This window comes from Canis lupus, chromosome 7 (assembly GCF_003254725.2).
Source record: "Canis lupus dingo isolate Sandy chromosome 7, ASM325472v2, whole genome shotgun sequence".
Taxonomy (NCBI): domain Eukaryota; kingdom Metazoa; phylum Chordata; class Mammalia; order Carnivora; family Canidae; genus Canis; species Canis lupus.
In genome coordinates this window covers 64,756,231-64,779,091 of record NC_064249.1, presented here as the reverse complement: position 1 = coordinate 64,779,091, position 22,861 = coordinate 64,756,231, and the positions used below count along the sequence as shown (strand labels likewise).

The 22,861-nt window shown below is 51.6% G+C and overlaps 1 protein-coding gene across 3 annotated transcripts in view; it reads left to right on the top strand.

The window, feature by feature from the left end:
- Positions 1-17,955, top strand: part of CABLES1 (Cdk5 and Abl enzyme substrate 1) — a 64,521-nt gene extending 46,566 nt beyond the window's left edge. For all 3 annotated transcript variants that reach the window (XM_035718781.2, XM_035718780.2, XM_035718782.2), the window contains 3 exons: positions 11,963-12,069; positions 13,265-13,472; positions 16,612-17,955. In XM_035718781.2, the coding sequence (XP_035574674.1) occupies positions 11,963-12,069; positions 13,265-13,472; positions 16,612-16,752 (456 nt within the window). In that variant the 3' untranslated portion in view covers positions 16,753-17,955. The remainder of the gene's footprint in view (positions 1-11,962; positions 12,070-13,264; positions 13,473-16,611) is intronic.
- The last annotated feature ends 4,906 nt before the right edge of the window (positions 17,956-22,861 follow it).

The following is a 22,861-nucleotide window of genomic DNA, read 5'->3' as shown; positions in this document are numbered from 1 at the left end:
TTCATCATTGTTCTCTGTCACTGATATGCATGTCCTGTGTTATTAAGAGCCTCAAACTGGCCCCCGGGAGACTTCTTCTCTAGAAGCAGGCATGGAGTTTAGGGCTGTTTCACATGCAGCTGACTTGCACGAGTAAGTGTGTGGGTTTGGGTTTTGGTTGGTTTGCTTGAAGATACACAGTTTGCCCATTCAGCCAGTGTTGACTGAGGCCCTACTATGTGCCAGACCAAGTGCTTCCTTATATGGTGGAAAACAAACCAGCTGCTATCCCCATTTTCCTCAGCCTTACAGTGGGTAGAGAAGTCAGACAGTGAACAAGCAGATAAGTCACTATAGTCGTTAGGAGAGGGAAGAAAAGTGGTAGGAGGTTATGGGGGCAGGGTAGGGGGGTGGAGGTGGGAGGTCAGCCTCAAGGAAGGTTTCCCTGAAGAAATAACATTGAAGGTGAGTGTGAGTGGTAAGAAGGAGTAGCCATGCCAGGCCCCAGTGGGAAAGGCCCATGTGCAAGACTCTGTCTTGTGAAGGGATGAAAGAGGGTGAGTGTATAAAATCAGTATTTTTAACAAAGTCACTGTCCTTCCCTCTACACATGTGCACACACACGTGCACAAGTGGAAAAGGCAAGCTCATAGACTGATGATCCTGACAGATCTTCCATCCTTGACCACAGGCACACAGAGCTGTGCTAGTTATAGTTACTAACTACAAGGTAGACAGAGCTACAGGGTTACTTGATTTAAGCTATTGAAAACCTTTGAAGATCTGGGGCCATCTTGGTCTGTGGGTGGGTGGGAGATGAGCCCTCATCATTGGCAGGGTGCCCCTTGCAGACAGATGTCAGGCCTCTGTGAAGTCTGTGCACCCCCAGCTCATCTGTCCCCCTTCCTGGGGGCTTCCTTTCATGGTCTTTGCTGGAAGATTGGGAGGGAGGCCAGCCAGGAGCCAGGTTTGACTGTATGTGCAGTACTGCCTGCGTCCCTTCATACTGGCTGCCAAGGCCTGTGGGGTCCTGCTGCCTATGCCTCTTCTCCTTAGGTCACCAGTGCAGCTCGAAGGAGGCCAGTTCAGTGGTGGCCTCAAGCCTGAGAACCAGGGGCTATTGTCCAGGGTTTTGGGGTGTTTTGCTCCTGTGGAATTACAGGGCCTGAGATGTTCATGTTGCCTCTGCAGAATCAAACAACTCAGAAAGTGATGAGCTAAACCTATCATATCTCCCAGCTACCATTTTTTTTTCTTTTCATATTAAGGTGTAATTTATGTATGGCCAAACGTACATGTTTTAAGTGTAGAGCTCCATGAATTTTGTCATCTCTGCTTTAATCAAGATAGAACATTTCTTTCCCCTTAGTTCCCTCCTGTTCACCCTGTCCTGCCTCCTACCTGCAGAGGCAGCTGCTGTTCTGACTCTATCACCGTAAACTTATTTTGTGTATTTTGGTGCTGGTGCTTTATAAACATAGTGTATGTGTTCCCCCCCCCCCCCGCCGGTGGTCCTCCTTTCATAGAATCTAATATGTGAGACTCGCTTATGTTGCATGTGTCGGTAGTTTTTTTTTTTTTTTTTTTTTTTTTTAAGAGCTTCCCCATTCCTTGTATGGATACGCCCCAGTTTGTCTATCTACGGTCCTGTTGATTGACATTTGGGTTTCTAGTGTAGGGATACCATGAATATTGCTGCCATGGGCATTCTTCTACAAGTCTTTTGTGAACATGTATTTTCATTTCTCCTGGGTAGATACACCTAGGAGTGGGCTTTCTGAGTCCTAGTGTTGGCAATATTAATCTGCTAGGATGTAGTTGGATGTGTATTTTCGTTCACATGTGTTCTAAGTATGAGATAAATGGGCCACTCATGGCCACAGTTGCCTTGCCTTCAGAAACGGGAGAGTTCTAGAGGTGAATGTTTCCTTGAGGCCTAGAAAGAAGCCTGTTATGTACAAAGTTCAAGCGGCAGCCCTTTACAACTGGCCTTGCATTCATTCAGAGTTAACACTGGTTTTTAACTTTGATCTCTGAGAGTCACTCCCACTATGAGCCACCGTGAAAGGGCAAAGGGGAAATTTTGAAGTTAAAAAAAAAAACAACTTCTGGGTCGGTCTGGAAAGCCAAGTCACAGCTGCCTCTGTGGTTTTGGCCCTGAAATTTTTAGACGGTGACCACAGAGTAGGAAAGTCTGGTGAGCCTGCTGGCTACACTCAGGTTCTCAGAGGGCCAGCGCTTAATGACGGTGTTTCTCGGTGTGGCGAGGGCGGGCCCGAGGCCTCAACTCAGAGCCCGCTGTTTCCTGCCCCATGGGCCGCCTGGCTTGTAATTAAAGTTTCACCAGAAAGTGGTTGTTTATCATTAGAACCTGGCAGCTGAAGTCAGTAGTGGTTTTGTTTGTTCTTCCCCTTTATGGGTGTGGAGAGCAATTAAGAGGAGAAAGTAAGCAAAAGAGCTGACTGAGATAATGCCAACACAGTCAACGTTATTTGAATGCATATCTGGATCCTTTTCCTATCCCTCTTGAACCATTTTGACATCAGAAGGAAAACTGACTATACTAATCTTTATGACGTCTATAGATATATAAACCTGGAGAGGACATCTCTTGGATTGATCTTGATAAAGTGTCTATTCGTGTATTAGTATTACGATCTAACTACTCATAGAAAAGCCCCTCCTGGGGTGCCCAGGTGGCTCAGCAGTTTGGCACCTCCCTTCCTCCCAGTGTTGTGATCCTGGGGACCTGGGATCGAGTCCCACGTCCAGCTCCCTGCATGGAGCCTGCTTCTCCCTCTGCCTGTGTCTCTGCCTGCCCCCCCCCCCCCCCCCCCGTGTGTCTCTCATGAATAAATAAATCTTTAAAAAAAAAAAAAAAAAAACCCTCCTTCCTATCCCAGACCTCCCCAGTCTTGTGGGAATATGTCTTAGAACTTTCTCGGCACGATATGGGATTCTGAGCTGTGAGAAATTGGAGACTCGGTTAAAGGAAGACTAAGTCAACCTTCTGTATGGTAGGCAGTTGGGCTCTGGTTTCCCTCACCATACTTCTCTTCCACTGAAAGCTCTCTTGATGACAGAGGTATTACCAATCTGCAGGGTGGATTTATACAGAGCCCTGGGGCTCTGCCTTGTAAGGCTCCTTCCAGGGCCCTCAGGTTTCAAGGTGCTTGAAACTCCTTCAATTCAGGAGACCCTCCTTAGGAAAAGGAAAAGTAAGGAGTCATTATGCTAACACCTTTGCTAGGCCTCCTGAGACCTGCTTGAGGGGAAAATCTGCCGGGTACCTGCACAGGAGCTGAGCAGTGGGGTCTTTGAGACCCGTCAGCTTTTGGTGCAACTGTTAAGAATGCCTTTGTAATTGCCCTGTTCCATTGTGGTAGGTTTCGTTTTCTGGCTTTTAGGGTTTTTTGGATTGAGTGTATGTGACAGCTTTATTAGCTGTAATTCACATATCATACAGTTCACTTCTTTAAAGTATATTGGGGTGCCTGGCTGGCTCAATCGGTGGAACGTGCTACTCTTGGTCTAGGGGTTGTGAGTCCAAGCCCCACATTGGGCGTGAGCCTACTAAAAATAAGAAATGATAAAGTGTATAATTAAGTGGTTTGTAGAACATTTACAAATTTGTGCAGCCATCACCATAATCAAATTCAGGACATTTTCGTCATCCCAAAGAGAAGTCCCTATGCCCTCAACCCTCCACCCCCTCACCCCATGGCAACTACTCACCTACTTGTCTGTCTCGGTAGACTTGCCCGTTCTGGACATTTCATACAAATGGAATCCTACACTATGTGGTCTTTTGTGTCTGGCTTTTACTTACATAATGTTTTCAGGGTTCATCCACATTGTAGCATGCATCAGTATGGTGGTTTTCTTTTAATCTTTTTTTCTTACAAAAATAATACAAAATCAAATATTCTACATTTTACCCAACATGCTGTTGCATCTGCTCCCTTTCTATTTATTTGTTTCAGATTTTCAATGACCATTTTGTGGTCTTTAACATGATACTCCATTCACAGTTCATCAGCTCCTGCTCTGAGGCAACTGCTGAAGAAGCATGTATTTGGAAGTGTATCCGAATATGTGTGTGTGTGTGAGAGAGAGAGAGAGAGAGAGAGACTGAATTCCAGGCCACATCCACCCAATGTCCTCTTCAGTGAGTTGAAGACACCTTTCAAAAAGTTTTTCTGTATTACCAGATAAGCATTTGACAAGTATCTGAAACTGGACCTGCTTTGTGCCTTCTGGCAAATCCACATGGCAGCTTAAACCTGGAGCCAAAGTTGTTTTTCCTGTGTTTCTCTCGATGCTTTGTAAACAATTTCATTTTGGTGAGGAGCTGTTCCCCTCAGGGCAAGGGAGGGAGAATAAATCTAGGGTTATGGATGTGGAATCTAGTGGGTAGAAATAGCAATAAATGCTGCCCCGGGCTACAGAGGCCCTCCACTCACTCCCACAGTTTTCCTTGTGATTTACTGGCCTCTTGAGGGGAAGGGAAAAATTCATAGAAGAGCTGAGATGCCCATTTGTTTGTGGTTAGCTAGATCCAGTGAAGGCCACTGGTCTACCTTAGCGGGCATAGAATATCTGCTTCCCAGTGTCCGGCGGAGCTTGGGGTGCCCACAGATGCGGGCATGTGCAGTCAGGCAGGCTAGGTCCCGTGATGCAATGGCCTTTGGAACTGGAAGGAGCTGCAGAGAGCAGGGCCCATCAGCCCTCCTTCCTTTGGAATGTTCTGCCCCCAGGGGCTCCTGTGACCCAGAGGGGAGCTTTAGCAGTGTCTAGGGCAGAGCCACATCTGTTCAGAGCTGCCTGGGGAGATGTGGAGGGCAGGAGAATAGGGAACAAGGAGGGACTTATCAGGCCCTGAAGCAAAAACACTTCTCTGTTTCTGTGGAAACCAGACCAGCAGCGAGCCCCCCTTCACTCTCTAGCATTGTTATCGGGGTATCTGTACACCCCACCCCCCACCCCCCAGACCTGCCTCCACTCCCTGCCTCACCTACCCCCAGCTGAGGCCCTCACTACACAGCACCATGACTGTGATGTGAGCCAGGTAAGCCCAAGGGCATTTCCCTCGCTGCTATCCTGATAAGTCAATCTTTGTTTTTTTAAAGCAAAAGATACCAGTGTGTCCACAATAGACGGTAGACTCTTCCAGATAGATGACTAAGTTCTGGTCTTACCTTCTCTTCCTGTCATCTCGGAAGGTAGTTATGGTGTCAGCCCCAGGTGGGCCCTCCTGACCTGGCCTCCCATCTCTGACTGGCAGGCCCCTATCCAAATTGCACCTCTGGACATTCTGCATTCTGGATGGTCTCCCCACAGCCGACCTTCCTCTCTTCCCTTCTATGCAGCTGTGTATACACAGCTTCCTTGTAGGCAGGCAGCTGCAAGAATGTGCACTCAAGCTCCCTCTCGTTCCAAGAGTGGAATGGCCGTTCTGCAAAATCACAAGCACCACAGAGAACTGGAGCTAACTGCCTGCCACACTGCCTGGCCCAGCTGTCAGCCTCTGCTGTGGGCCACAAGGAGCTCTACATCTGGCCAATCCCATGGCCTGGAATTAGGTGGCATTGAAAGCATTGGTCACTCAGTCTGTCCCAGGCCAGGAAGGAACCACAGCCTGTTTATTAGCACTTTGATTGATTGTAATGCACGCTGACAAAACCTGCGCATTGAGTCTATATATTAGACTAGTACATAGGAAAGTACATAGGAAATGTAGCACCTTTAATTCATTTTCTAGTACATAGGAAAGTATAGCACCTTTAATTCATTTTTCTCTCAAGCCAGAAGGACTGAGTAACTGGGGGCCCGTAGTAACCCTGTGCATGCATCTCAGCCTCCAGTGCTACCTCCTTGGCTCATCTCTATCACTGAAAAGAGGGTTGCTGCCTTCCAGCTGGTCGAGAAGTCCCACCTCTCAAGACGTTGTAAGGTACCTCAAGACAGGACCACACAGGAGAATCATGGCTGCTTATCTTCCAGAGAATAATTGTGAACAGGAACCGGAACAGAGGACAGCAAAGACGATCATCCCCTCTGGAAACTGCCTAATGTGGCGGCCCTGGGCTCAGGGTGATTCAGCCAATACCCAGAGTCTGGGCTGTGCGGGGTCAATATGGAGCGGTGGGCTCAAGATGCAGTGGGTGAACAAGGGTCTGGGAGCAGATGGCCCTGACTGGACTCCGAGCAGGTTTTTGTTTTTTTGTTTTTTTGTTTTTTAATTTTATTTATTTATTCATGAGGGAGACAGAGAGGCAGAGACACAGGCCCCTTGCAGGGAGCCCGATGTGGGACTTGATCCCGGGTCTCCAGGATCACGCCCTGGGCTGAAGCCGATGCCAAACTGCTAGGCCACCGGGGCTGCCCCAAGCAGCTGAGTTTAAGTAGGACCTGAAACAGCCCCACAAATCTCGGGGTGCCTTGCCGCAGGTGATGGGGAAGCCAGATGGAGACACCGAAACAACAGAATCCTGAGTGGTTTCCCTAAGCACCCCTGCGTGGTGGAGCTGGGGTCCGACCTGGGGATTCTGGCTCCAGAGTTTGTGATTTCCTCCTGCAGACCACAGCTCAGAGAAGCAGAGACAGAAGGAAGACTGAAGAGAGAGCCTTATCCCAGCAAGCACAGGAGGTGGGAAGAGAAGAAAGTGGGAAGTGCTCCCATACACTGTGGCCAAGGCCAGCAGCACCTGCTGTTTGGGTCAGAGCTGAGGCCAGTGGAGACAGCTGGGATCAGCACAGCAAGGCTGTGTAGTAGCATCATTATGAGCAAGCACCACTGCCCTGGGATGAATGGTGCCCCTGAAAAACAGGTTGACGTCCTAAGCCCTAGTACCTCGGGTGGCCCTAAACCTGTAGGACTTGATGTCATTACAAACAGAGACCCAGAGAGAAGACGGCCATGTGAACAGACACATGGGGAGAACACCAGGTGATGAATGGCAGAGACCGCAGTAATGTGTCTACAAGCCAGGGGATGCCTGGGACCAGAAGCAAGGAGAAAGCAAGGAAGGATTCAGGCCATAATTATAGAGAGAACAGAACCCATCTGACACCTTGATCTCGGACTCCTGGCCTCCAGAGCTGAAACACTGTAAATTCCTGTTGTTAAAGCCCCGTGGCCTCTGGTACTTGGTTATGGCAGCCACAGGAAACTGATGTGACCACTTTGGCATTATCTCCCTGCCCAAGGTGCTCAGCCTGACCTTTACAGTTTACTACCATCCTCCTCCTGTCTTGAGTCTGGAAGGCCTTTCATCGCCCCAGAAGCCAGCCTGCCTCACCGACATTGATGTCAGCAAACCCACTGAGATGATGGCATTGTTGGGCCCCTGCCTCACACACAGTGGCCACAAATTTCCAGTAGTCCGTGTTCTCTCCTTCCCAAGGTGCCTCTGGACTTCCCGAAGTAGCCACCCGGGAAGCGCTGGGCCCAGCTCTCCCACGTCCCTCCTGTGCCTTCCTCCAACAGAGCCCCTCCCTCTGCCACACTGCCCTGAAGGCTGCCCACCCCCTGGGGGTCAGGAAATGGGCCTTGACAGAGATGGAGATCTGCAGAGATTCCCCCACCCAAAAATGTACCATATCTATTTTAGAAAAGACCCAAAGAGTAGCCCAGTGAAAGCCAAATAAGTGGAGGATGCCAGCAGGCTTTCTACTCCATGCTGGGAGCAGTGGCAAGGAAAGGCTGGAAAGTCCACATAGGGAGAGTGATGCAATGTAACCCTGGAAGGCAGGGCTCTGCCCCCGAGAAGATGAATTCGAGGGCTTGGCTCTCCCTGTAGCTGGCGTGTGCTGTCCTCACGGGGGCCAGGTGCTCAGTGTCTGCTTTCTGGCCCCCTTCTGCCCCCCCTCTCCAGGACCAGCCTGGAAATAAATGTATGTGTCCACTGCTCTCAGGAAAAGTAGGCCCCAGCTCTTAACCCAAGAGCTAGGACAGGGTTGCTTGTGAAAACAAGAGTCTCTCCTTCAAGGCCTGAGTCCAGGGTTGCAGGCTAAGCAGGATTTAGTGTTTGTGAAGTCATTCTGAAATTCGAACTAGTCAGGAAGTGGTGTGTGAGGTTCCTCTGGGGTAAGACTTGGTGCCCTGATAGGCCTTCTTGCCCACAGACCCTCCCCATGGGCTCTGCCCTTACCCTATGTCTTCCCAGGTGAGATTTGCTTATGACGGCAATCCGCGCCATCAGGGAAAGGAGTGAGTGCCTCCTCAGTTATGGTTCCATGGTGGAAGAATGGCATCCATGCAAGCTAGTTTACAGAGGAAGGGGTTTAGCATGGGATACTCAACAACTTATGGAGGCACTGGAGAGGCTGACCACACAGCCTAAGTTGGGGTTTCACGGATGATCCCAGACCCACACTGCAGAGCCAGGCCACCCCTCACCTCTTCCTTAATCAGGGCCCGCGTTGCTGGTTGAGAACTCAGAGCGGCTGCCAGTGTCAGACCTGGTGCTGCCACTGCCACCCTCGAATGCCTCTACTGGTGAAATGGGCACCCAGGCAGGACTCCTGGACTCCTGCCGACACTTGGCAGAACAGAAGCATGGCTTCCGCGTCATGGTGCCCTCTTGGGCCGGTGCATTGATGGAAGGAATTGGAATCGTATTTGGAATCCTAGCTGCAAAGGAGTCAAGAAGTACAGCCAAGTGGGTCCTGTTTGGGGGGGAGGGGGTGTCGGATATCCGGACCACTGCGTATAATGCAGCTGAATCGCTGAGGAGTGCCCCGACAGCCAGGGCTTTAGGGAAGCCGGTCCAGCAGGAGGTGGCTCCAAGCCCAAGTGTGGATGGGTGCTGCCTGGTGAGGAGACCCAGGTGCGGGGAAAGTCTCCTGGGAAACATCACGATGTGGATCCAGGGCCCCACCCTTGCATGCTGACTCGCCGCGCCTGGAGCAGAGCCCGGATTTCTGCCGTCTCCCATTTCCATGCTCTTGATAAAATTCTCCAGTGTCCTTTAGGTACATCATGTTCTTGTTCAAGCTTCAGGAAAATCCCCTGAAGCAGCCTCGCCAGGTGTTCTTCCTAGTTTCAGGGAGGGGAAGCTGAAGCCTCAGGAGGTTGAGTATCTTTCCTGGAGTTGCCACGTGGCTGGAGGCAGAGCCGCTGACAGCAGTCAGCCCTTCCTACCTGCTGCCGGTCTCGAGTTGTCTCCACTGCTCATTTTAGCCTGATGAATGGAACTGCACTGAGACAGTACATGTGGCGAGCTGGGAGACCCGGCTCCAGTGCCGGCCCCGCCCCATCACCCCTCTGAGCCTCTGCTTCCATACCCGTGAGACGAGGTGGCTAGCACACACCTGCAGGCTGCTCTTCTGGCAGTGGGAAAGCAGAGCTGCTGTGGTTGCCACAGGGAAGGCTCCAGACCACCCTTCCCAGTCCAGGATATCCTTGCTTGGGGCTCACAGGGCTTCAGTCTCCAACAAGAGCTGGTGAGGGTTTGCTTGAGACTTTGATCCACCAAGGAAGAGCAGGAGAGGCTGGCTCTGGGAGTTAGGGATGCCTGGTGTGGGGCAGAAGAGAGAGGGAGGGAGGGCTGGGTATTTAGGAAACAGAAGTAGTAGCTGATGGGCCAGTGGGCCCAGCATGAGGTAACGGTGTTAGATGTAGTTCCCCATTCTGCTGCCTGTTTCCTAAATGAAAAATCTTACATCCTGTTCAACCCGGAGGAGACGTCTGTTTGGGATGATAAACGCATCTTGGAGGGCTGCCACAGGGGAAGCATCCACTCTGCCAGACATTGAGTGGCCTCCATAAGGTCTCATACTTCCCTCCTCTTGCTGCCCAGCAAAACGTCACTGCACACAAGTGTGTGCCTGAATCTGTTTGCACCCTGGTGCCACACTGCCACTTACTTGTTCCTTGCCAGCACTTCACAGGTGCATAGAGTGGCTACCAGAACCAGCATGTCCTGGACCACCTAAGGGAGAGCCTTCTTGATTGGGCCAGAAAGACAAGCTACCACAGAACTCTTGGCATTGCACTGAGTCTGTTTTCACCCAGAATTTGAGAAAGTTCCATAGGAGTTTGGTGGAACCATTTGAGTTCATCTTGCTATGGTTTGCTTTTACTTGCCAAGCTGTTACAAAGGTGCTAATATCAATGTGAATTTGGATGTGCTGGCTCTTTGTCTCCTCTCCGTTATTAACGGACACCAGAGGCCTTCCACGTGCCTGTACAGCCAAGCATCTTCTGAATGGAGGTGTTTACAGATAGCTACCCACTTGTGCAGGAGCCCTGGAGGAAAGCTGTGATGCCTCCACTAGAAGAGGCCAGGCCACAGCAGCCGTCCACGGGACTGTTCCCTACCCAGCAGAATCCAAACTTGCTCTTTTCTCGGGCTCTGCTTGGTGAATATTACTGCCTACAGTCAGCCAGAGAGGCATCAGGCATCCTTGTTGCTCTTCGAAAGTAGGATCCTGAGGAGGAGAAGTGAGGCTAACCTGGTGAGACCCAGCCAGAGACTGTTACGTTCAGAGTTAATAGCATACGGCACAGACCAACCAGGAAGACCCAGGTCCTCAGAAGGACCTCGAATGAACCAGTCTTTAAGGATGGATAGGATTAGAAAGGGGGAGGGGGAGGGCATCTGACTGGCTCAGGCTGTGGAGCCTGCAACTCTTGATCTTGGGGTTGTGAGTTCGAGCCCCGCATTGGGTGAAAAGCCTACTAAAAAAAGGAGAGGGGAAGAGGAAGAACCCCAAGGTTTCCAGGATTGTTAACAGTAGCTGACACCATGTACACATGATGGAAGATTATCTAGCCATTAGAAGGAAGGGAATTCTGGGCAGCCTGGGTGGCTCAGTGGTTTAGTGCTGCCTTCAGCCCAGAGCCTGATCCCGGGGATCAGGGATTGAGTCCCACGTCAAGCTCCCTGCATGGAGCCTGCTTCTGCCTCTGCCTCTGCCTCTCTGTCTCTCAAATAAATAAAATCTTAAAAAAAAAAATCTGACACCTGCTACACTGTGGTTGAACGTGGAGAAACATTGTGCTGAGTGAAACAAGCCAGCCACAAAAGGACATACTGTATGATTCCACTTGGATGAGAGACCTAGAGAAGTCAGAGACTGCAAGCAGAATGGTGTTTGCGAGTGAGAGCTGGGGTGGGGGGAACAGGGAGCTGTTGAGTGGGGATAGAGTGATGAAAGTTCTGCAGATGGATGATGGTGATGGCCACACAGCATGAATCGACTTAATGCCACTGAACTGGATACTTTAAATGGTAAATTTTATGTGGTGTATATTTTCCCACAACTAGGAAAATAATAGCTAACATTTATCAAGTGCTTGCTCTATGCCAAGTGCTGCTCAGAGCACTTCTGTAGTTCTCAAAATAGCCACGTGAAGGTAGACACTGTTAGCTGTTCTCATTTTACAGATGGGGAGCCTGATGTGTGGGGTCATTAAGTAAGTGTCCCAGGGTCAGATGACTCGCGATGGTCACATGTGGATTGAACCCTCAAGTGTGCAGGTGCACACCCCATGCCCTCACCCCTGTGCTCAGTAACAGGCTGAGGCACAGGACCTGCAGGAGGGACTGGAGGCTGCTGTTTCCAGATGTCACCCAGTCCTGCCGTAGCAGGGATTCGTGTTCTCTCTGCCTCCAGAAGCCATGTGCTGTTCAGACGCTCAGGCTCAGCGGGGCCCTTGATGTGGCTCTCTTCCGGGCTCCCCATTGCTCGGTGGTGTCCAAGATTGTCGTTGGCCATAATATGCATGTAACCGTTCACCCAAGACCCCTATATATTAAAGAGTGACCCAGGGTATACCTGGGTGGCTCAGTCAGTTCAACGTTTGGCTTGGGTCTACCCTGAGATCATGACCCACGTCCAGCTCCCTGCTCAGCGGAGTCTCTACTTCTCCCTCTCCCTCTGCCCTCCCCACCCCAGGCTTGTGTTTTTGTCTCTTTCAATTAAATAAAATCTTTAAAAACTTTAAGAGTGACCCGAGTTGTCCAATCTGTTACAGACCACAGTAATAGACTATGTGAAGCCCTCAGATCTCAAGAAGGACATGAATGAGACCTTCAAGGAGAAGTTTCCCCACATTAAGTTAACACTCAGCAAGATAAGAAGGTAGGTGAGGATCAACATCCACTTGAACTTCCCATTCAAACCCTTTCCTGGTGTGCATTAAGCTCATGCTTTGTATGGCTGGTTCCTCCTGTAGTTCCAGGAAAATCATTTACACAGGTGCATGCAGCAAGGTGAGGCTCATCCGATGCTGGTGGATGCTTGCTTGCATGAGTGAGAGCCAAGGAAGAAGGACAGAAGACCGAGCTCTTGACATGAGTTAGTTGACAGGGGTCTGGGGGGAGCTTCCTTAAGTGAAAGAATAATTACTTCATACTGTCTGAGGCTTAACAGTTCAGTAAGGGTTATGATACAGAAAACTCATTCTCTGCTTTCTCAAATGTAGACAAAACAGAAAACGGTTGGATAACATTTGAGATAATTCTTCACCCACAGTCATTCACCCAAGAGTTGACAGCCACACCTTACCTTTAAGCATTTGGCAAAACAAAGCAAGATCAGACCCATCTTTTCCCTGCAGCTGATTGGATTGACTTCGTGGTGACCCACATGTGCCAGCCTGGAGAGAAGTGCCTGGGGTTGTGTGTGTACACCAGGACAGATTTTCAGTGCATGTAGTGATGGAGGCTAGACTATGCGCCAACACGGCGTTGGAGTAGGTGCCAATATTTACATGCTGTGTATTCCAATTCTGACTTGATTCTGGCATGTTCCAAGCCAGAGAAGTGTGAGAAAAGTGATGTATTCACACTTTGTCCATTTGCTGGGTAGCATTCCTAAGTACACTGGCTGTTTTGCTGTTAGCCTAACCCCTCTTCTGCCACAGTTTCTGAACATGACTGATACTCAGCAGAGTTGATACCAAGCACCTAATTTAAATCTATAGGTGTCTCTCTGGAATGATCATAATTCCCCTCTGCAATTTACCTCTTTTCCCTTGGACAGCTTTACTTCTAGTTTCTAGAGACCCTCAGACACCACCTGGATTCAGTGTGGTCTTCTGTGTCCTTGTTGACATGGTCAGTACAGTTTCACCAACAGAGAAGAGCCCTAGCAGCTTAAGTCTGTTGCCCACGTATAAAGGAAATTTACCCTTTGGGATTTAGTCCCATTCCACGTCACCCTTCTGGGAATGAGAAAAAGGAAATGCTTTGGGATGCACTAGTCTTTTTTTTCTTTGGGGTCCTCTGAAACTCCCGAGTTCTAATAATGTTCCTTTCTTCCTGTCTTTCTATAGTCTGAAGCGAGAGATGCGGAAGCTTGCCCAGGAGGACTGTGGCTTTGAGGAGCCCACAGTGGCCATGGCCTTTGTCTATTTTGAGAAGCTCGCCCTCAAGGGAAAGCTAAACAAACAGAACCGGAAGCTTTGTGCCGGAGCATGTGTACTATTAGCAGCCAAAATCGGAAGTGACCTCAAAAAACATGAAGTCAAGCATTTAATTGACGTAAGTGACCTGAGTCCTGTTGCCTGAGGAAGCGTGTGGGAAGAGCCTGGTTGGTGATCCTGCCCAGGAGAATTGCTGGTACCCACTGAGAGACCAGGGCTGTGAGGTCATCCTGCAGTGGAGGTCAGGCCCCGCATCTCAGGCTGCTCTAGAACAGAGGGATGATCCACTTTGACAAGACCAAAGATCCCCAGTATTGGGTCAGGCCATAAAAATCCATTTTCAGACACCCTGAGGGGTGAAATTACTCTCAAGCCACAGAAGCCACTGCAGTGGGAAGGGGACAGGGGCTTGTGGGCAGTGTGACCACAGAATGTCCGTCAGACACATTGACTCAACAGACCTTGGCTTCCTGTGGCCTTAGTTGTCTCTTCTTTAAGGAAGGGCATGGGTTTGATTGAGTGGTACCTCTACCTTCTAAAGGAGAGCCCCATCAAAGCAAGGAAACCCAGATCTTGGGTGCAAAATGCCTGTTTTGAAATATACTGTATTCGTAGAAGACTTGAGATGCAATAAAACCAACAGATCAGGAGACAGTTGCCATTGAAAAGATAGCTTCCTATCACGGTTCCCAAGAGAAGTGGCTTAGCTCAGTCTGCTGAGCAAAATCACATTGACAGGGTGGCTTCAACAGCAGGCATTGACTTCTCACAGTTCTGGAGGCCGGGAGTCCAGGATCAGGGTGCTGGTGGCTTCAGGTCCTGGCAAGAGTGCTCTCCTTGGCTTGTAGATGGCCTCCTTTCATTGTGTCCTCACGTAGCAGGGAAAGAGGTAGGCTCTCTGCTCTCCTCTAATGGCACTCATCACATTGTGAGGACTGCACTCATCAGCTCCTCAACCTGACCACATCCCGGAGCCCCCCAGTTAATATCTTGCTGGAGGATAGGATTGGTGGGGACACCAAACCATGGGGAGCCACGTGGGGAAGTACTGTGGTTGGTCGTGAGGCAGAGGAAGAAGGGGGAACTGTGGGCTGGATGGAGCCTCCTGTTTCCATTAGAAGGAACAGGCAAGGCAGGGTAAGTGGGCTTCAGACTGGCTAGCTAGAATCATTCCAGTTGACTCTGGGGCAGAGGAGAGCTGTCCTTACTGGTTCCCCTGGCCCTGTGTGAAACATTTGGGCAGGTGGAGAGTGGTCTGGAGTGTGAGAAGGGGATTGAGGAGATGGTTGAGGTACGTCTGGGCCTTGGATGGGTTGGTTTTGCATACAAAAGATGTACCCACGAGTAGTTGGCTAGCCCTAGAAGGGGGGTGGGCGCGCCCTCTTGGGTCTGCGAGGCTCCAGATGGCCAAGCGTCAGAATACAGAAACTACAGAAACTACAAGTTGTGGTCACTACGATACCCTGTGGGCTAGTTGTGCGGCTGGCTCAGGGGCACAGGAGGAAAAGCAGAAAGGGAGCTAATGTAGGTACTTCCCACCTAAGAGCATTCTTTTTGCTTTATCATTTTTATTTAATGTTTACAGTTCAGGGGATCCCTGGGTGGCTCAGTGGTTGAGCGTCTGCCTTCGGTTCAGGGTGTGATCCTGGGGTCCCGGGATCGAGTTCCGCATCGGGCTCCCTGCATGGAGCCTGCTTCTCCCTCTGCCTGTGTCTCTGCCCACCCCCACCCCCACCCATCTCTCATGAATAAATAAATAAAATCTTTAAAAAAAAAATAAAGTTTACAGTTCACTGGTATTAAGTGCATTTATATTGTTGTGTGGCCATCACCATGTCTGTCTCCAGAACTTTTTCATCTTGCCAAACTGAAACTCTGACCCCCTTCACCACTAATACTCCTTTCCCTCTCACCTCCCAGGCCTTGGCCACCATTCCTTCCATCTCTGAGTATGACTTCAGCTGTCTTGCATAAGTGGAATCATAAACTATTTGTCTTTTGTGACTGGCTTGTTTTTCTTAGCATTATGTCTTCAACATGTGTCAGAATTTCCTTTTTAAGGCTGACTGTATGTATAGTCCACAGTCCACATTTTGTTTATCCATTCATCCATCGATGGAAGAAAGTGTTAAGTCAGTGCTTTACTGTTTCTTTTCTTTTTCTTTTCTTTTCTTTTCTTTTCTCTTTTTCTTTACTGTTTCTAAGAAATGGTGCATAATTGTCTAGCTTGTAGAGTATATACTTCTAGGAACATGGAGGGCATCTTTGGTTATCAGATCTGAGCGGAGAATCAACAGGTTTACATAGATACTCCCTGAACTAATCTTTACAAGCACGGTGTTAACACACATGTAATTGTAGTTGAGTAACTTACCGTCCAGCAAAAGCTGATAGTGTCCATGCAGAACGTACAGTTCCAGGCAATGGTTTGACATTTGCAGTAGCAATTAACCTGACTCGCGGTCCCATCCTAGTTAAACAGTCTGAACATGGCCACTAATGTCTCTGCTGGGGAGTTGTTTTTATTAAGCCAAAGCAGAATGTGCCCTGGCGAAAACAAGGCCTTTCCTACCCACCTTCCCGCCAGGTTCTTCGTCTCTACCTCTGCAGCCCTCACAGCTGGGTGGAGTGAGAGGCAGTGCCCGAGGCGAGCCTCAGGCATGAGCTGAACACAGCTGTGTGCTCAGGCCGTCCACACCCACACGCCCCAGCTGTGCGACGCCCTGAACATGAGGTGATCTCAGCAGGCCTTGGGTCCTCGTGTGAAATGAAAGGACCAAACTACACAGTCAGCTCCCCTAATCCTGAGCTTATCACATGGTCACTACTGTCATAGGCGATTTGCTCTCTTTTTAGTCTTCTCTCCAAGCCTCTACTTGAAACAGGTGTTGAGTTTGGAGCTCAGCATTGCAGTTTACACCCCATGTTTTGTCTCATCTGTGAAGTGGGCATAAAAGTAGCATTGACCTTGCAGGATTATTGAGAGTAGTAAATGGAGTGATGGGATGGATATTGGGCTCCAGGCAGACCGTGGGTCTTGGGGGCGGTTGGATTCCTTCTCCACTAGGTCTGAGAGCAGGAAGTACAGCTGATGGGCCGCTCCCCCCCTCGCCCCGCCCCTTCGGCTGCATTCCTGCCCATAATGGGTTTCTCTGTAAACACTCCTTGGTGGGTGGATAGAGAGCTTACACGAGCAGAAGCCTAGGATTTTGATTTCAATGCTAAAATGCTCTCGGTTTCCTTTCATTCTGTTGCAGAAACTGGAAGAGAAGTTCCGGCTGAATAGGCGAGAACTGATTGCCTTTGAATTCCCAGTGTTAGTGGCCTTGGAGTTTGCTCTTCATCTGCCAGAGCATGAAGTCATGCCCCATTACAGACGCCTGATCCAGAGCTCCTAGCACAGGCCCCAAGGACGGGTAGGGACCGCTTCCTCTGAGCTTGTGGAGCAGCACTTACTACTGGAAATGCAGAAACAGAACTCGACATACCAACCTGTTTTCCTCTCAACATGTTTTTGTGGAGAAGCAGTACCGGAAACTTTTCAGGAAGTCCCGGTCTGGCTAGCCCGGCATGAGCCGTGAGCGGGTGATTACGCGGCAGCTGAAGGGGAGACCCGTGCAGGAGGTGGCCAAGGGCCTTTCAGCTTTCACCTGGCTGGCATTCCCAGCTGTCCCCGCCCTGCTGTTCTTCTGGGCACAAACAGACCTCGCAAGCATGGTCCATGGTCTCCCCTGCAGACCTGGCCCCACTCAAGAGAGCAGAGTTCTAAAGCAGAAGGGAATTTACAGTGGCTGGGGGAAGCTTTTAAAGGATACCCTTACTGTGTCAAAACAGTTTGCCAATCTGTTTTTGTCTCCGCTCTTAGAGGTGTGCGCACACACCCAGGGGGGAGGGGGACGTGAGAGTGTGAGAATGTGTGTGTCAGAGCTGCCACCTGCCAGAGCACGGACCTCTGCCTGGGGGTGAGAACCAGCCCGACCTTCAGCAGTTCTAGACCATCTCTGGGCAACTGCCCCTCTCTCTCTACCAGATTGTCTGACATCCTCCGCCCTTAGGAAATGCCATAGTTTCTGTTACTGCTCCTACCACCAATGGGACAAAGAGGACGAGTCCTCGATGCTGGACAGGCCACGTGGAAAGGCATGAAGTGTGGCGCTCTATGCCTTTCTGAGGCCGCACCGCGTGCTTATGGTTGACCTTCGCACTTTCCCGCTGCGGAGACGGCTGGGGCTGCTCCGCGGTGTGTATTCTGTGCTCTATGTTAGAGTGCATAATAAGCACATTGATTGTGCTCACTCTATATACATGTTTTCTAGAAATCCAGAGTAGGTGGGAGACACATGATTGGTGTTTGGAGGCGTCTGACCGCTGGGACAGACTGCATCTGAAGCTGAGGTTCGGTGGACGGGAGAGGCAGCAACTTCTCATCGCCCCATCCACTGTCTGTGCAGAACTTCCGCTGTAACTCGTCCTGCCTGGCTGGCACGTCAGGGGTCCCGGGGCACGTCACAGCCACAAGAGCTGTGCCTGCTGGACTTCACTGGACAGGAGGCGGTCCGGGGCCCCGTAGAAAGAAAATTAAAATATTTTGTTTCTATATACATGTATGTGTATGTGTAGACACACATGTCACCGGTCACCCCTTGCCCAGGATTACTGATCGCTGTGCCACCATCCCCACTTGCACACAGATGGGAGCTCCTCACATCAGCTCAGAGAGCAGGTGACAGGGAAGCCGAGCACACGGCTTTAGCGGAGCCGGAAAGAATCCCGACAGTGGCACAGGATGGAGGGATTTAAGGAACAGCTGGGGAGGGAACAGATTACTCCCCTTCCCCAGACTCCTAGATTTCAACCAAATTCAGTACTAAATATTTTGCTAACAAGTATCCTGGGCTGGATTCAGTTTTAAGACCATGATTTTGTTGGGGGCCATGATGAACACGACCTCTAAGTCAACTGACATTTAAGGGGTGCCAACTGTTGGAGAGGCGTAGTGTTCAGAGCGTCTCTACCGCCTGAACTAAACATGCCATTGACCTTCCTGTCCTGTGGCTGGCACGTGCTGCCCTGATGAGCCACCCCAGGGTCGCAGCCTGCTCAGCTCCCCGGGGAGTGCCTGGCAGATGGGAAGCCTTTACAAGGAGCAAGGCCACTGGCATCTAGGAACTGCCCACAGAGCTCCCCACTGTCCATCTGTCTTGAATCTCCTGCCAAGCTCAGGGGGACATCGGGTGGGTGACCTGTGCCACCAGGGTCCTTCCTGTGTTTCAGAAATCAAGCTAATATTCTTGAATTTGGGGCTGTTTGGTTTTTAGCATTTATCAAGATGAACTTAAGTTGTTGGTCCATTATTTAAAAAAAAAAAAACTAATTTTAAACTATTTTGGCCTGTGGATTTGTTGAGTTGGGGAATTTTATTGGTTTTAACTTAGTTGGGAGAGGGCTCAGAATGAAAGATTTTGTCAAGAGGCTGCTTTTGCTTGTCCTTAACATGGGCTTTCTAAAGGAGGGGGGAGGATGAGACGGAGGGTCGGGGACGAAGACCACTGCCAGGGCCACCCCTGTGAAGTGCGCCCCACACACTGCTCCAGCCTTGGGCCTTGACAAGGAGTCAAGGAGCCTGAGCTTGTGTGGAGAGGAGGCATGCCACTTGGCAGACTGTTCTAGAAGACCTTGAGGCTCTGCCCTTTTCACCCTCCACCACAAGGGGCAGCTTCAGCCCCCCTGCCAGTCCCACTTCCTCAGACCCGCCCTGAAGCCTCCCCAGCTCTCCCTGTGCACACACGTCTGTGGGGAAGCCCTGCCTGGCCGCGTGCCCCACAGGATGGCACTAGCGGCTCTGCCTGACTCGGTTTCTCCACATTGGACTTGTCAGGCGTGACTTGTCAGACAGATACCAACCAAGCAGACAGGCTAGTGCAGCCCCCTGGGGAGGAAGTGGCCGCTGCTGCCCTGTCCCAGTGTAGCTGCCCCGGGGCCGGGGCCGGGGCCTGGGCCTGCGCAGGCACAACAGAGGTCACCACTTTCCCTCCATCCCCCCGCTTCCTGCCCCCCGTCAAACCTACACAACGGGAACATACCAACTGCAAAGCTCTTCATTTTTGTGTCTTTTTCCTTGTTTTTAACTAAGAATTCCCCTACTGCAGCTGGCGTGGTCTTCACCCAGTGGGCCCATTTTGGGGTGGCCCCTTACTGCACATGAGCCCCTCCGTACTAGAGGCCCTGCCCTGCGGCTGCGGCAGCAGGTGACGCTGGAGACCCCTGCCCTCCTCCTCAGTCTGTCCCCTCATTCTCCCAACAGCAAGAAATAAAACTGTTTACAGCCCCTGCTGCCGGATTGTTCTTTCTCAGACATTTCCAGCTCCGGCCTCTCCCTCCAGCCTCCCCCTCCGCTGCCTCCACAACCCATCCGAGCCTGAGGCCGCCTTGGCCCCCTTGCAATCTGCCTCTTTACAGTCCTGTTGTGGGTGCATTGACGGGGAAGGCTTCGAAGACAGCTTGTGAGGGGGCGGCCTGAGGGCCTCCTGGGGGCCGTGCGGTCTGGGACAGCAGGGCCAGGTAGGAGAGCGCTGGCAGCCGGAGAAGGGAGGAAACCTCACGACTATAGACCCGGAGTCCTGTGTCCTCAACACCAACTTAAAAGGTGGCCTCCGGGAGTGCAACTGTGAGGCACAACTGAAGTAAAAAGCTATTATAAAAGAAATAATCGGTGAAAGGAGTGGTCTTCTTGCTGCCAGGGGAACTCCCCGCAGAAGGCACAAGTGCTGGCTCAGAGCCCCCGCCCCATAAAGGACCATTCAGACTCCTAAATAGATATTCCAGAAATTCTGCAAACAAGCCTGGTTGCGGCAGGAAAGCAGGCCTGGCGAGGATGGCGCTTCCTCTCTGCCCTCGCCCGCTGCCGTCTTTCTACTCCAGGTGTGGTCCAGGCACCAGCAGCACCCGGGGGCTTGTTACAGATGCGGAATTCGCATCCTAAGATCTCATGAAGATTTGTGTACACTAAGATCTCAGAGGGACTGTTCCTCTGATAAGCACAGGAAATAAAGTTCTTGGTCTACAAAGACTAACCACTCATAGAGTTGTCTAAAATAGAAAAAAAAAAAAAAAAGCAGAGATACTGTAGATGGTTTTTAATACCAAAAACAAAACAAAAGAACAGCACCAGGCTCTCACCGAAAGGTAGTTTCGACTGTCAGATCATGTAGCCACTGCCCCTAACATTTTCCGGATGCACGTGGTCAGATTGAAACCGGACTGCGCTACAGCTCAGGTGCTGCAAATCCCAGCGGGCTCCCTGTGGATGGCCTCATCCAGGTTGGCCAGGGTCGCCGTTCAGGTGAGGCCTGTGTCCCAGGTTGTCGGGCCCAGGGTGGAGGGTCAGGGCTGCTGAGGGCGCTGGAGCAGGGGTCCCCTCTAGTATGACTGCGGGCTGCACGCACACAACCTTGGCGACCTCCTGGAGGAGCAGACTTCTCAGTTTGCTTTTTCACTGGGGTCCACCTACCATATTAGGATTTTATTTGAGGGCAGCCCAGGGGGGCTCAGCAGTTTAGCGCCGCCTTCGGCCCTGAAGTCCCAGGATGGAGTCCCACATCGGTCTCCCTGCATGGAGTCTGCTTCTCCCTCTGCCTGTGTCTCTGCCTGCCTCTCTGTCTCTGTCTCTCTCTGTCTCTTTCTCTCTCTCTCTGTCTCTCATGAATAAATAAACTTAAAAAATTAAATTAAAAAAAAAGGATTTTATTTGAGAGAGGGAGCACACAAAATGCGGGGAAGGGGAGATGGAGAAGCGGACTCCACGGAGCAGGGAGCCCCACGGGGCTTGATCCCAGGACCCTGGGGTCAGGACCCGAGCCAACACACCGACTGAGCCACCCAGGCACCCCTACCTACCATTTAAAAATATATCTTGGGATCCCTGGGTGGCGCAGCGGTTTGGCGCCTGCCTTTGGCCCAGGGCGCGATCCTGGAGACCCGGGATCGAATCCCACATCAGGCTCCCGGTGCATGGAGCCTGTTTCTCCCTCTGCCTGTGTCTCTGCCTCTCTCTCTCTCTCTCTGTGACTATCATAAATAAATAAAAATTAAAAAAAATATATAAAAATATATCTTATATTGGATTCTGTGTGTGTCAACAGGGACTCCCAGGCCTGCCCGGGAGGGGCTTCCAGAGCTTGAGGAAGGAGCCCTGGGGGTGGGCAGAAGTCACCTTTGCCAGGTGCCAGGATCCTCGTCTCCAAGGGAGCTCTGAGTGCAGAAGCTAGAAAGGGCAGTGCCAGGGGTGGGCCAGATTCCCCCGCATGGGCCAAGGCAACGGGCTGGCAGTTGCTACTCAGGTCAGCCGGGTGCACAGGGGCAGGCCAGGTTAGAGCCATCGTTTGGTCCTAGGAGTAAAGGCCAAGAAGACCAAGAAGATGGACAGACAAGTCCAGGCCACTGGACCAGGGCGTCTGGCCAGGTTGGGGAGAAGCCAGAGCCGTGACCTGTGGTAGGAAGGCCACCCCTTGGACGGGAGGGCTGGTGGGCAGCCCGGGGGGCCGCGTGTTCACCGAGGAGATAGCACGCGCCCCAGCTGTGCTGCACACTCCGAGCGCGAGTTCTCCCGGGACCCTTACACGAAGTGCACAGTTAGGGATCACGGCTCGCATTTCAGAGCCCAAGATGCAGCCTCTGAGAATCACCTCCCGGAGCTCACAGTTACACAGTGGTAAAGGCAGGATGCAAGTCCAGATGGCTGAGGCCAAAGCCCAACCGGCTCTCCCGCCTCAAGCCGGGTCAGCAACGAGACGCTGAGAACGCGGGAGCCAACGTGGCCCAGCAGTTTAGCGCCGCCTTCGGCCCCGGGCCTGATCCTGGAGTCCCGGGATCGAGTCCCGCGTCGGGCTCCGCCTGGAGCCTGCTTCTCCCTCTGCCTGTGTCTCTGCCTCTCTCTGTGTCTCTCATGAATAAATAAAATCTTTAAAAACAAACAAACAAACAAACAAACAAACAAACAAACGTGGGCGCCCGAGCCGGGCTGACCTCAGTTGGCCCCGACCTGCCGCCCCAGGCCCCCGCGCCAGGCGGGGCCTCCCCCAGCTCACGGCGGGGTGGGGGGGGCGAGGCCGTGTCACGACGGGGCCCAGAGAACGGCCGGGGGTTTTCGAGCCGCTTGAGACTTCACACCCCCGACCCCAAATGTCGCTGGCAGGACACAGGCCCCCCCAGGTGCTCCCGGAGACCCTTTCAGGCTCTCGGCCACAGGCTTCCGGCCTGGAACACTCCACCACCCGCAAGCGCTCACCAGGTCGGTGTTGCTCAAGTCTAACGGGCGTCATCACGAGGCAATCCCCCGTGGGCACATGACCCCGGTCCTCTGCTCAGGCCTTGCTCAGCTCTGACCCCGCAGACCCCCCCATCTCCCCTGCCCTCCGGCCGCTGCTTCGGTTCTGCCACCGGTGAACAAGAGCAGCAGGAGGAGGCCAGCTCGGGGGCTCCAGGGCCCACCCCGCCCCACCCCGCCCA